Below are 13,336 nucleotides of genomic sequence, written 5' to 3' on the forward strand. Positions count from 1 at the left end.
ATAGGCTCCCTTTCTTTTCAGCAAGTTCAAACCTTTAAATATTTAGGGATCATTTTTCACTTTCGTCATACCTGGCGCTCTCATAGGAAATCTATTAGCTCTTTATCATCATTGCACTTAAACATGATTGCCCGCTTTCATTACTCCAGCGGCAATCAGTATGTTCCTGCCGCTCTTCACATATATAAAACTAAAATTCTTTCCCAATTATTGTATGGTGTCCCTATCTGGATAGAGGCTGCGAATCAGGATCTTGACAAAGTCACTGCCTCTTTCCTTAGGCGAATTCTGGGAGTCCCCAGTCTAATCAGATTATCCACCCTTGTGCTTGAGTTAGGGATCCACCTCCCTTCCACTATTGCGTGGTCCCTTACTTTTAAATTTTGGCTTTGATTACACTTAAACATCCACTCCGAGTCCCTTTTGGATGACCTACTAAAGGATTCATATCTCTCTAAGTGGTTCCATCTTATCGATCTCAAGCTTTCATCACTGGGTTTGTCCCCCGAACACCTCGCCGACATCAATCTCCATAGAGCCCATTCAATTATTAAATCCAAACTCTGGAAACTCGAATCTATTCAACTTTTTTCTAATCTTAACCCTACCTGTTCCCCTCAGTTCTTTGGTCGTCTCCCTTCATGTGGTCATTTTCTTAACTATTTTAGTGTGTTGACTGATCCCATTAAGAGGAGAGCGTTTATGTTAGCGAGATTTAACATTTTTCCTTCAGCCGTTCACTCCGGCAGATTCTCCAAGATCCCATATGATTGCAGACTATGCCCTTTTTGCTCTCTAGAACCAGACACAGTGATTCACATACTGTTTCGCTGTCCAGCTCACTATTCCCTTCGAGACACACTCCTGATCCCCATCTTATCTTCCTTTTCTGGTCCTTCTGCTGATCCTCTATTTGTCCTATTAAGTGATAGTTCTGTGGCTATCACTAATTTTGTAGCAGATTATCTTTCCGCCGTTTCTAAGTTAAAATTCCCCTCCTGATTTTATATAGTTTCTTCATTCTCTGCCTGTTGTTTTCTTTCTTGGTATACAGTCATTCGCTGGCTTTGTTTTACTGTTTTGTGTCGTTGACTGTTTCTTTTAATGCCAATAAAGGTTTTCAGACTTAATATCCCTGTCTTTTTAAGTGCATATCATCTCAAAAATTTTAGAAGAAAATACTTACATGTGTTATCTTGTATTCCAGTGAAAAAGCAAGTGAAAGTCATAACTCGGATGAGGTGAGTAGCATTGCTATATTAACCTGGACCTCATTTCACTGTACAGTTACAATATTCATAAGAAAGCTGTGCATCAGAGCAGCGTTTTCCAAACTGTGGGTCACAACTGACTGGTGAATAGGGAGTGCATGTGTGATGGGCTGTGACCCCATGTGCACTAGACCCAACACAAAGCTCCTGGTGGTGCCAGAATGCCTTATTGGGAGGCCCTGGAAGCCTCTTCTGGGTTGCTCTGGGCCCAAGACCCACTTGGCCTATGCGGGCCACAGAGTGGTCTGCAGAAGCAAAAGGAAGCAATTTCTGGTTTGCTTACGCAACTTCTGGTTTGACCAGAAGTCATTTCTAGTCACTTCTGCAGGCCATTCTGAGGCCTGTGGAGGTCTAAAGAGTGGGTTTTGCGCCTGGAGTGACCCAGAAGAAGCCACCAGGGCCTCCCAATAAGACCCTCCAGCGCCACCAGGAGCATTGTGTTGCTATCCACTGCAGAGGATGAGGTGGGTCCCGGTACTGAAGAGTTTGGGAACCACAGCATTAGAGTTTAAACTTGTTGTGTGAAATGCTCCAGAAAAGTGGTATATAAAAATATTATTTTTTAAAAATGCATACTGTTGCCATTTCAGTATGACACTTAATGTTGCAAATAGTTTACAAGGAAACATTTTAAGAGTTCATAATTTCTTGTTTAATCTTCTATTAAGAAAAGAAAAAAAAGAATACCCCTCAGGTGACTAGCCCCTGGCTATTATTGCATATGTGCCCACATTATGTCATTTAGGTTACACTTTGAGTCCTTTTTTTCCATGTTCAGTTGATTTTTCATTTCAGTGTCATTCTTCTGCTTATAATCTTGTAAATCTCTATGTGAATTACTATAAAGTCTGTTTGTGCCACTAAAAGTAACATAGTTACATGTGTTTGTAGTGCATTTAATTTTTTTTAAGGATTAGGAAATTGTTATAACATGGCCAAAAGTTCTTCAAAGTGTCAGTTGCACAAATCATGGCTGTGTATTAGGCTGAAGTTCTATACTTTTTTCCTGGGAATAAACCCCATTGAAAACAGTGGGACTTGCATAGGATTGCATTGTAAATTGCTTTCCCTGTTGGAATGAATTTTAAATGTTAAAGTTAGATAGACTTTGAACTATGGCTAAATTTCTGTCTTGAGTCACCATGGAGTAAGTTGGATAAAAATGATTATTTAAAAAAAAAAAACTCACTGCAAGGGGAGGACAGCTGTACATAAATGTTCAAACCCTACATGTGGTGGAGACTTGGATTTCATTTCCTTCTCCGCCTAAGCTGTGCCCACCTCTTCCTATCTTTTCTAATGTTGGCCTATTGGATTTAGCATATGGGATGGTATTGGTTCAGACAGCGCAACAAACCATAGCTTGGTATTTATATCTGAGTCCACCTCTATGTTTGTGAAATGAAGCTTTCGGATATACAGGTGGGGCCTCGAGTCCACAAGCTATCCATTCTCAGACCCCCTGCAGATACTGAAAACAGCGGATACTGAAATTTGCTGTTTCAAGCCTTTGAAGGCAACTGGTGCTGTGCTCCTGTTGCCCCCAGAGGGCTTTCTGAAGCCTGCAGAGGCTGCATGTGTCCATCTACAATCTCTGTGGGCTTCAGAATGACCAAAGAAGAGAAAAAATAACAAAACCTGCTACTTCCAGTTTCCAGAGGGAAACCAGAAATGATCTTTTTAATGCCTTATAAGGCATTAGGAGGGGGAAGCCCTCTGGTGCAGCTCCGGTCACCTTCAGAGGGTTCAGGTGGGCCAAGTGTGGCTCAACATGGGTTCAAGGGACCCGCGTTGAGTCAGATAGGCGAATATAAAATCTACAGATAAACAGGCTCCCCTGTATGATAGTGGGGGTGGGAAACGAATGAAGATGCTAACACAGCAAGCTGTTTGCTTAGGAAGAAGAAAAGGATGAGCACAACGATGAAGACGATGATATGGATAGTGATGAGAAACATCAAATGAAAGAACGTATTGCAAAGAAGTTAAAGAAAGATACCAACCTGCCTGTTAAAAGACCAACTACAGAGGAGGAAACAGAGAAAAAAAGTAGCCGCAGGTGAGTAATGCATTTCTTTGGACACTAAGCATGTAGTAAAGGAACCTTTCAAATATTCCACAGTTGGCATTCAGTGAAACATTGGCTTGCTTGTACGTTGGTTCCTGTGAGGATTGTTGATCCTTAGAAGACCACTTTTCTCATTTTCATTCTGCCATCTGTCCACCATGTAGAGAACAACTGAACGTATTTGTGGTGCCATTTGCTTATGTGTGTCTGGTCTGTTGGCTGATATAATAGATAGGCTTTAGGCCCAAATCTATGAGTTGCTACTCTAGCAAAGAAGCTTTCAGGTCAGTATATCGTTGTGGTGCTATTATGAGCTGATGTGAGATGCCACATATGATGCAACCAGATAGGTGGTGCTGTTAAACAAACAATACCCACTGTAATGATGACTTTCATTAAAAAGGTTAGTATATAAACAGCCCAAGCCTATATCACCTCCTGTGCAGCAGAGCCAATGCAGCCTCTGCTGTATCCCGTGGGGGAGTTCTGGCATGTTGAAGCCTCCTCAGGGCAAGGGTACCTTTGTTTCCTTGCCTCGGGGTAAGCTCCAGCAGCCTCCATTGGTCAACCTGGGTCAGCCAGCAATCTCGACAGCACAAATCTGTGTTGACCTGCAAAAGGAGTTAGGATTCAGCAGGTGCTGCTGCCACTGGACCTGTCCCCTTTCTGGGCCTGATCTGCCCTCTTCTTCATGCCCATTGCTTCCGTGTTCTGAATACCCTTGCCCCATTCTACCCCCTCCTTGCTTCCCTTCCAACCCCTGCACAAACTTATCTGCACTGGTGGGCATCTGCTCCTCATCCTTGCATGGACCTAGCCACTCAGTGCTTGCGGTGGCAGCCAGGCCAATTTGTTGATATTGTCACGTCTGTGACAGCCATAAAAGAATTTTAGCCACCAGAACGTTTGCCCAGGTGGTGTAAGGGCCCCTTAGGATTGGGCCATAACACTAGATACAGAATTGAGTAAACCCATCTTGTTGCATATGCAGGAACCACATTGCAAAAGCTTATTACCATTACATATCAGAATGTCTCAAATCAGTGGCGTCACTAGAGAATTGTGGGAAGTGCGGGCCACACTGGATGACACAAATGGGGGAGTTGCACTAAAATTGCAGTGGTTAGGAATAATACCATCATGTCATATACTGTTGGATGTGGAATTCACAGCAGAATGCAATTAACTGGAGTAAAATATCTACTTTCTATCAAAAGTTATGGCCAAAAAACTGGAAAACAAAAAATGCATGGAGCTCTATGAAAGTGAAAGTGAAAATGAGCCATATTGTGCATTTACTCGCAAGTTGGCAAACTTGCCTTAGTCCATCGGAATGGGCAGGCTTAGAGGAATCCAGCGACACCAAAATGGTCCTGGTCCAATGAACGCAGCCCCAAAAAAACAGCCAAGAAGGAGGTCCCTCCCTCCAAGCTGGTGAATGTGTTGAGCCCTGTGGAAACTGAAAGTAAGCCACAAGGTTGTGTTTACTCACGAGTAAGAAAATGTGCCTTGGCTTGTGGTCAGGTCAGGCAAAAGGGAAAGCGAGGCCATCAGAATGGTCCCGATCTGATGAAAGTGGAGCTCAAGAAATGCTCCAGAAGGCAGCCCCCCCCCCCACTAAAAAGGATAAATACAGAGGCTTCAGATGATAAGGTGAACTTTTTTCTTTTTTAGACTTGCAGATTTAGGTGGGTCCTGACAGTGATCTGGTTTAAACAGAAGTTAAATTGAACTGGGCAATGGGTAGGGCTGAAAACGTTTACTAATTTTTGGGGGTATTGCAGGCAGGCTACAGAGAAAATTCACTTAGTGGAACAGGGCTGGCTTCCCCTTATTTAATTATTAGTTTTACTTTAATTTAATATTTATAATTTTAATTTGCTTGATAATGTGACTTCTGGTGGGTCTTGGACAGATTGTCATTCTAAAAAGTGGGTCCCAGTGCTAAAAGTTTGAGAACTACTGCAATAAGGTTTTAGTAAGTTGACACCCTGAGGAAATGGGTGTGACATCACTAGTGACCAGAATCACTAAAATCACTGTTTGGAGGAGTAACAGCATCATGTTATATATGAATCAACGTGTAATTTCATGCAGAATACAGTGAAACAAACCACGTTGAAATATCTGTGTTCCATCAAAAGGTATAAGCAAAAAACCAGTGGGTGTGGAGTGATGGTGCATTGCCATGGCCACTACCTGGAGTGTTGCCCTGCCCACTGCAGGGGGGTGATGCACTGGCCTCCTGCACTGGGTGATGCGAACCCTAGTGTTGCCACTGGCTCACACTGCCCTTTCCTTGTGTTTAGCTAGCAGCAATCTATGTGCACACCCTTTTTACCATGTAATGTGGAGGACCATATTTAGACTGGTCTTGACCACAGCTGCGATACAAGGACATCTGCAAGAGGGATCTGAAGGCCTTAGGAGTGGATCTCAACAAGTGGGAAACCCTGGCCTCTGAGCGGCCCGCTTGGAGGCAGGCTGTGCAGCATGGCCTTTCCCAGTTTGAAGAGACACTTGGCCAACAGACTGAGGCAAAGAGGCAAAGAAGGAAGGCCCACAGCCAGGGAGACAGACCAGGGACATACTGCACTTGCTCCCAGTGTGGAAGGGATTGTCACTTCCGAATCGGCCTTTTCAGCCACACTAGACGCTGTTCCAGAACCGCCGTTCAGAGCGCGATACCATAGTCTTTTGAGACTGAAGGTTGCCAACAACATGTGTCTGTTACATGGTTGTTGTATTCTTCTGTAATGGGTTCTTGCTGTGCACAGCAAGATGAGTCTACTCCACTTTCCTTGCATTGAATGATGTGACTGTAGCATTGGAGTAAGCTGCTCAATATCTCTCCCAGTCCAAATCTGTGCATGCTGAAAACTCCACCTAGCTGTATATCATATGGCTGGAGAAATAAATCTTCAGCATGCTGTGAAGTAAGTCAAGGTCTTATATCATGAGCAGTGGTCCACAATTGTTGGCTGACGATTGGCTTGCAAACCCGCAGTTTTGTTTATCTGCAAATAAGCTTTCGCCTCTTCCCTCTGTGCTTCTGCTCTGCAAATGTGGAGTTGGACTGTGCTGAGCCAAGACATCCAAGATGCCTCAAGAAGTATCACCAAAATAACCACCTCTCCTGGATTTCCTTTACTCTCTGGAAAGTTTGGGCCTTGGCTGCACTCAATTGTGACTGTTCTTCACTAAATGCAGCCCAAGCTCGCTCCCAGCCCTTGCCAAAGGACACCAGCCTACTCAACATAGTGAGGTTGTGGAGACATGAGCCTGATCATCATTCTTATTGCAGTATCCTGTGTTAGTCAAGTTTTCCTATGCTAGAAACAGTTTCCAGCACTGAACTCTTTTCAAGAAGCTTTTGGGAAATGATGGCAACACACAGTTTTTGTTCTTTGTACATTTAAGGGGTGGTGAGTTGCTGATTCTGTGTCTCTCTACTCAGAATATACACTGAGTAAACAGTGGAAAGCTTTTGTTTGTCTTTTGTTTGTATCCATTCCACTAAGATCTTTAACATTCTTCTGGTGAATTATTTTTAAACCACAGCTTCTGACCACAACTTCTGACCTTTAACTAGACAAAAATGTACTAGTTTGTACACTTTTCTCCCACAATGATGACATACACAATGTAACTGTAAATGAGAGAGCTAGTCTTGTGTAATGGTTATTGTGTCAGGCTAGAACCAGGAAGAATAGAACTCACATCTTCACTAAGCCATGAAGCTCCCTCGATGACCTGGGATCAGTCACTCTCTCTCAGTCTAATCTATATTGTAGGGTTGTTGTGAGGATGAAGGGAAGGAAGAACAATGTACATTAAACTTCTTGGAGAAAGTGTGGCACATAAATAAATAGTTCTCAGAGCAATATTTGTTGAGTACAAACATATGTACGCAAGAGTTAGTGTTGTGTTACCAACTTTAGTCTCTTTATGGAGTTATATCCTGTTGCAAAGTGCATAAAATATACAATGCTATCTAGTGGGGATTATGCTATTGATAACTATATTTAGGAAATTTAAGGTTCTCTTTGGTGGACTTTATTTTGCAATTAAATGTACTCAATGACTACGTTCTCAACTTATGTAGGAAGTATTTAGGAAATATTTCTTCTGTTTAGGAAATATTTTCTTGTTATACTGCTATTACCAAGAAACAGATCACACCTGCTTAGCTTCAGTCATGTGTCTGCCCCAGGACCTCCCATGCCATTTTCTGCTTCGTCCAAATGTATTTGTAAACCCACTAGAGGCCTGCAAGTTTAGTGGAAAACATTTTTCATCTGTTTTGTCAAATTTGGCATGTTTAAAGTTAAATGAGTTTGAAAAGTCTAGTTGTGCCTGCCTAGAAGTTGACTTTTAATCAGCAGCCTTCAACTCTTTCTCTAAAACATTTCTCTTCTTATGAGATTTATTAATATACCACCCTTCCTCAATATTTTCAGCATTCCATCAAATTATGAGCTATGGCCACCAACACACATTGAACAGTTCTGACTTTTCTGTCACATTACAATAAGAACTAGTACAGCTGATTTTGCAAGCCATAGTGGTCTTATCTATTTAAGATGAAGGGTCTATTATACCTTCCTGCAAGCTTCATTTGGGAATTGTGGGCGTCCAAAACTGATTTAAAGACGACTGTTGCTTTGCACAGATGTGTTGGAAGCTGGTGATATAGTGTATCCTCCAGGGAGATTTTCAAGGATGCTGATTCAAGCTTATGTTGATCAAAGCATGCAGTGATTCATTGGGTCTGGGTGTCAACAGTCATGGAATGGAATCCATAGAGTATGACTTCAGTGGGAGGTTCTGGAAATGTTTTATGAAACATCTGATAACTATCAAAGTTTTCATGTCATCAGAAAGTTCAGCAAAGAGAGTGCTGACATTTGAAAAACTTTATTTGGGATAACAGTTTATGTTTAAGACCACACTTATACCAGATCTGTTGTGCTGGGCTAAATGATACATTTCAAACTTAAAAAAGAAGTGCCTTATTTGGCCATGACTGTTCAAGAGAGAGTCTTTCTGAACTAACAAGAATGGCTAGCTTAAGCCTAAGGATGGCTACTTGCATTGTACAAGTGAAATGGCTTTATAAAATAGATGCATCCTATGATAATTGTGAAGGGTGCCTGAGTATGAAAATCACTGCTTTTATCTTTTGAAGCACATTGAAATAGTGTTAATTAATGGACTTGGCCTTCTCTGTCAGATGATATTTCTATCATCTGACATCTATCATCATTCTATCATCTGACATGGCACATATATATTTTTTTTGTATTTGGTTACCTGTTCATCAAGAATAAAATGTAAACATAGTAAGCCACTGTCATTCTGATAGTGACTATATAACATCTTTTGCAAACAGATTGTTTGTTTAGGATGGAAATACAGTTTAGTATTAAAAGTTCTTAACTGTAAGCACCAATGATCTGCTGTTACTTTGCCAATGGTATATACACATTCTTCAATTAGGAATGTTGCTTTATCTTAAATTTCAAATAGTAATTGATTTTTAAAACTGCAAGTTCTTTAGAAGGTCAAGTTGACCTTTAAAATATTGAAGGTTTTTGATTTCTTGAGATTAGTCATTTGGGCAAGAATTAAAATTGGAACACCACTGACGTCTCCTTTTAAAGTAATGATCCTTTTAAAGTAATGATATCAAAGTAAAGGATCTGTCCTGGGACCGGTGCTTTTCAACCTCTTCATAAATAACCTGGAGACAGGGTTGAGCAGTGAAGTGGCTAAGTTTGCAGACGACACCAAACTTTTCCAAGTGGTAAAGACCAGAAGTGATTGTGAGGAGCTCCAGAAGGATCTCTCCAGACTGGCAGAATGGGCAGCAAAATGGCAGATGCGCTTCAGTGTCAGTAAGTGTAAGGTCATGCACATTGGGGCAAAAAATCAGAACTTTAGATATAGGCTGATGGGTTCTGAGCTATCTGTGACAGATCAGGAGAGAGATCTTGGGGTGGTGGTGGACAGGTCGATGAAAGTGTCGACCCAATGTGCGGCGGCAGTGAAGAAGGCCAATTCTATGCTTGGGATCATTAGGAAGGGTATTGAGAACAAAACGGCTAGTATTATAATGCTGTTGTACAAATCTATGGTAAGGCCACACCTGGAGTATTGTGTCCAGTTCTGGTCGCCGCATCTCAAAAAAGACATAGTGGAAATGGAAAAGATGCAAAAGAGAGCGACTAAGATGATTACGGGGCTGGGGCACCTTCCTTATGAGGAAAGGCTACGGCGTTTGGGCCTCTTCAGCCTAGAAAAGAGACGCTTGAGGGGCGACATGATTGAGACATACAAAATTATGCAGGGAATGGACAGAGTGGATAGGGAGATGCTCTTTACACTCTCACATAATACCAGAACCAGGGGACATCCACTAAAATTGAGTGTTGGGCGGGTTAGGACAGACAGAAGAAAATATTTCTTTACTCAGCATGTGGTCGGTCTGTGGAACTCCTTGCCACAGGATGTGGTGCTGGTGTCTAGCCTAGATGCCTTTAAAAAGGGATTGGACAAGTTTCTGGAGGAAAAATCCATTATGGGGTACAAGCCATGATGTGTATGCGGAACCTCCTGATTTTTGAAATGGGTTATGTCAGAATGCCAGATGCAAGGGAGGGCACCAGGATGAGGTCTCTTGTTATCTGGTGTGCTTCCTGGGGCATTTGGTGGGCCGCTGTGAGATACAGGAAGCTGGACTAGATGGGCCTGTGGCCTGATCCAGTGGGGCTGTTCTTATGTTCTTATGTTCTTATCCACTGAAACGTTCAGTTGCGTTTTTGTCCTGTAGGTGGTGCTCATATGACATGCATTTGTTATTTGCCACTTGCTGAATTCCCCCCCTCCCCGCTATTTCTTGAAGCTGCAGCCTGAAAGCTCATACCCAAATTGAAGTCTAAAAGAGCAGGGAGTTGCTGATTGTTAACAATAGATGACAGAATGAAGAGTGTTGCAGTTCTACAATTAAACAGATTTGCAGAACTACAGCTCTTCTGTAGATGAATGCGTTTCTAAATAAGTCAGCAAAGTAGAACCACAACCTTTAACTGGTAGGCTAATAAACCAAAGCTTCAGTTAATAGATGAGGATGAGTGTAATCAGTGAGGGTAAGCAAAAAATCAGAATAGCATTAACACACAATTTTTATGCTTTTTGGCAAAATTTTGAAATTTTTGGCATATGTCCTCACTGGGTGTTGGTGCTCATTAGGACCAGCTCAACAATGAAGCAAGCAATGTGCTGTGGGTGATGGGGGAGCAGTAGATTTGGCATGGCCTTTACCCCAAGTCTGCTGCTGCTGCTGCTTCTCCCCAGCCCACCGTGGATAGAGTACATTGATACACTTCCAAACCTTTCTCCTTAATTCCTTTGGAGTTAAAAGTTTAAAAAGCCACAGTCCCTTTAAACTGCAGGCAAGGAAGAAGCATTTCCCTAACCCAGAGGTTCCCAAACTGGGACATTGTGACGTCCCAGCCAGAGAAGCTCTGTTGCTGCCCCATTAAGGGGTAGGGTGGCAGCAGTGATGCAATTGCCGCAATCGCACTGCTGCTAGGGGGAAGGCCCTGGGAGTCGCTATGGTTCTTTGGAGGGTCCAGTGAGCCCACAACTCTCTCTGCAGACCTCCCGGGGCCTCCAAAGTGCTGCAAAATTTTAAATTAAAAAGCCACTTCCAGTTTTGTGGCAACCCCCCCCCCCAGAAGCAGTGTGATCATGGTGATCACATCGCCACCCCCTCCCCTGCAAACGCTTACAGGAACCACTGCCCAATCCCTCATCTTTTGCCTTCCTTGCATGGTCAACAGGAAGTCCTGTGTTTCTTGGTTTGGAGAGGTTGTATGCCATGATGGACGTGGCAGCTGTGATTCAAGGGTGGTATTAGGTGCTAGACCATATTGAACCATCCCTGCAGCATCTCCTGCCTCCACCACTTCTTAGCAATTACTGCTCATAAGAGTGTAGACTCTCTCTCCTCCTCAAATACTTTGTAGGGTCAGTGAATGATGAATATAAAGCTCTATCCTCACTCCTGCAAAACAGCCACTCCTGCCCTATTCAGTGTAGTTTTTAGTGTGTCCTGGTGGATTTGTAGTATTGCAGACTCTTCTGGGTTTTAAAGAACTATTGAACTGAAGTTTTGGAACTTGAAATATGTCAGAATTCTCCCATCACAAGACAAATTGACGTTTCTAGTGCCTACCCAGGACAAAAAACCTGTGTATAGTGCAATTTCTGTGAAGAATTCTGCATTCATAAAGTTTAGTTGGTAGTATGATTTTACTGTTACCTAACAGTACATGTCCTCCAGTTCTAGATACACAGCTACTTCCACACACTGTAATGCCTTCTTTCAATACTCTGCACCAGATGCCATTTAGTACTTCTTTTGATTATGTTTAAGAAAGGGTTGATTCTAAATCTGAAATCTGATTCATTAGATTTTCATTAGTTAATTATACATCTATGACCTTGATGCTTCCAAAACACAGCCTTTAAAACTGGAGGAATGTTTTAGAAACTCACATGATTTGCTAATAAACAGGCACTGCAGTTGTAAAAGACAACAGTACGTATATTCAAATAATGAAACTGTCTAAAAGCCATGTCGAATGTGTCATGCTTCAGTCAGTGGGAGAATATACTGCTCATAGGGAATGTAAATTCTCTTAGCAGAGCCCCTTGCGAATATCTTTTCCCCACAAATGATTGATTATTGTTTATGTTCTGTAATTTAGCAAAAGCAAAATAGTCTATTCGAAATAAAAATAGATTTTAGAAATTCATCTCATTGTTCTTTAGCTGAAGTCATTGCTGCTGCTACAAGTAGTGAGAGTTCAGTCCAGTCAGGGCCCTTGGCTAGTACCCTGCCTGGCTGACCCCCTGGAGCCACTGCTGTAACAAAGTCTGAAATCATTCTATTTTCTAGCACAAATGTCTTGTATCTCCTGCCAGTTTCCTTTTATGATTTGTTTATCCAAACTTTGTTTCCTATTTTCTACCCGTGCTATTTACCACTCAACCCTATCATTGAAAAAAAGAATCCTATCATTTATTGGGGAAAAAAAATCTGCCCTGCCTTTCTGAGATTCAGAATGGGTTTCAAAATTTAAAAAAAATCACACAATTAAAACAGGACATTAAAACTAATATTATGCAGACAAAACCCACAACAGCAAAAAACCAAAACCAGCCACACTTAACAAGAGACATAAAGCAAAGCGTTTTTAGCGTCCAGGGTTAAGGACACTCCCAGTCCTGTGCAGACTGTGTGGTGACAGACAGAAAGTGATGAAATGTACAACTTGGTTCTTGATTTTACTGCACATAGAGAGAGGTTGGTGTTTGGGGCATGAAAGAGTGTCTGAACAGCTGCAACAATTGCTAGTGAGGGCAGTGTTAATAAATGGTTGGCATGAGCGTGCTTGGATGGCTCTTTTAAAAAGTTCTGGTCTTATTGCATAAGTGCATTGTTAATTTTCAGTGGAAGTTTCTCCATTTACGTTTGATAAACCATGAACATAAATGGAAAAATGATGGACAAGCATATTAATCTTGTTAGTAGGGATTATCCTGCATTACCAATTTGCTTGGACTGGATTTAGAGTCTTTTACCTCATTCATATTTGTGGGCTGATTATATTTATAAAGTATGACAGCATTTTTCCCATTGCGCTCTGTGTGAAGTCACTAACTGGGCTTTCAAAATGTTTGTTATTTCAATTTCTTTCAAAACTTCAAACATGCGCCTGTCACTCTGTCTGAATGTGGCATTGTTGCTGCACATAACCTCTTTCAGGAAGCTAGATGTGCTGATTGCACAGCTTTTAACTTTATTTTAAATGGAGGGTTCTAGATTCTTAGGCAACTTTGGCATAAAAGTCACTGTGGTCAATATGTTCCCTGGGCCTAGGCTTAATTTGTGTGAAGGAACAGAGCAAACTCCTTCCCTCAACCATGC

At 41.9% G+C, this 13,336-nt stretch overlaps 1 protein-coding gene across 5 annotated transcripts in view; it reads left to right on the forward strand.

Annotated features, from left to right (window-relative positions):
• Positions 1-13,336, forward strand: part of CWC27 (CWC27 spliceosome associated cyclophilin) — a 142,452-nt gene that overhangs the window by 14,733 nt on the left and 114,383 nt on the right. For all 5 annotated transcript variants that reach the window (XM_066615882.1, XM_066615883.1, XM_066615884.1 and 2 more), the window contains exons 9-10: positions 1,208-1,241; positions 3,170-3,330. In XM_066615882.1, the coding sequence (XP_066471979.1) occupies positions 1,208-1,241; positions 3,170-3,330 (195 nt within the window). The remainder of the gene's footprint in view (positions 1-1,207; positions 1,242-3,169; positions 3,331-13,336) is intronic.

The sequence above is a fragment of the Tiliqua scincoides genome, chromosome 2, assembly GCF_035046505.1.
Source record: "Tiliqua scincoides isolate rTilSci1 chromosome 2, rTilSci1.hap2, whole genome shotgun sequence".
Taxonomy (NCBI): Eukaryota; Metazoa; Chordata; class Lepidosauria; order Squamata; family Scincidae; genus Tiliqua; species Tiliqua scincoides.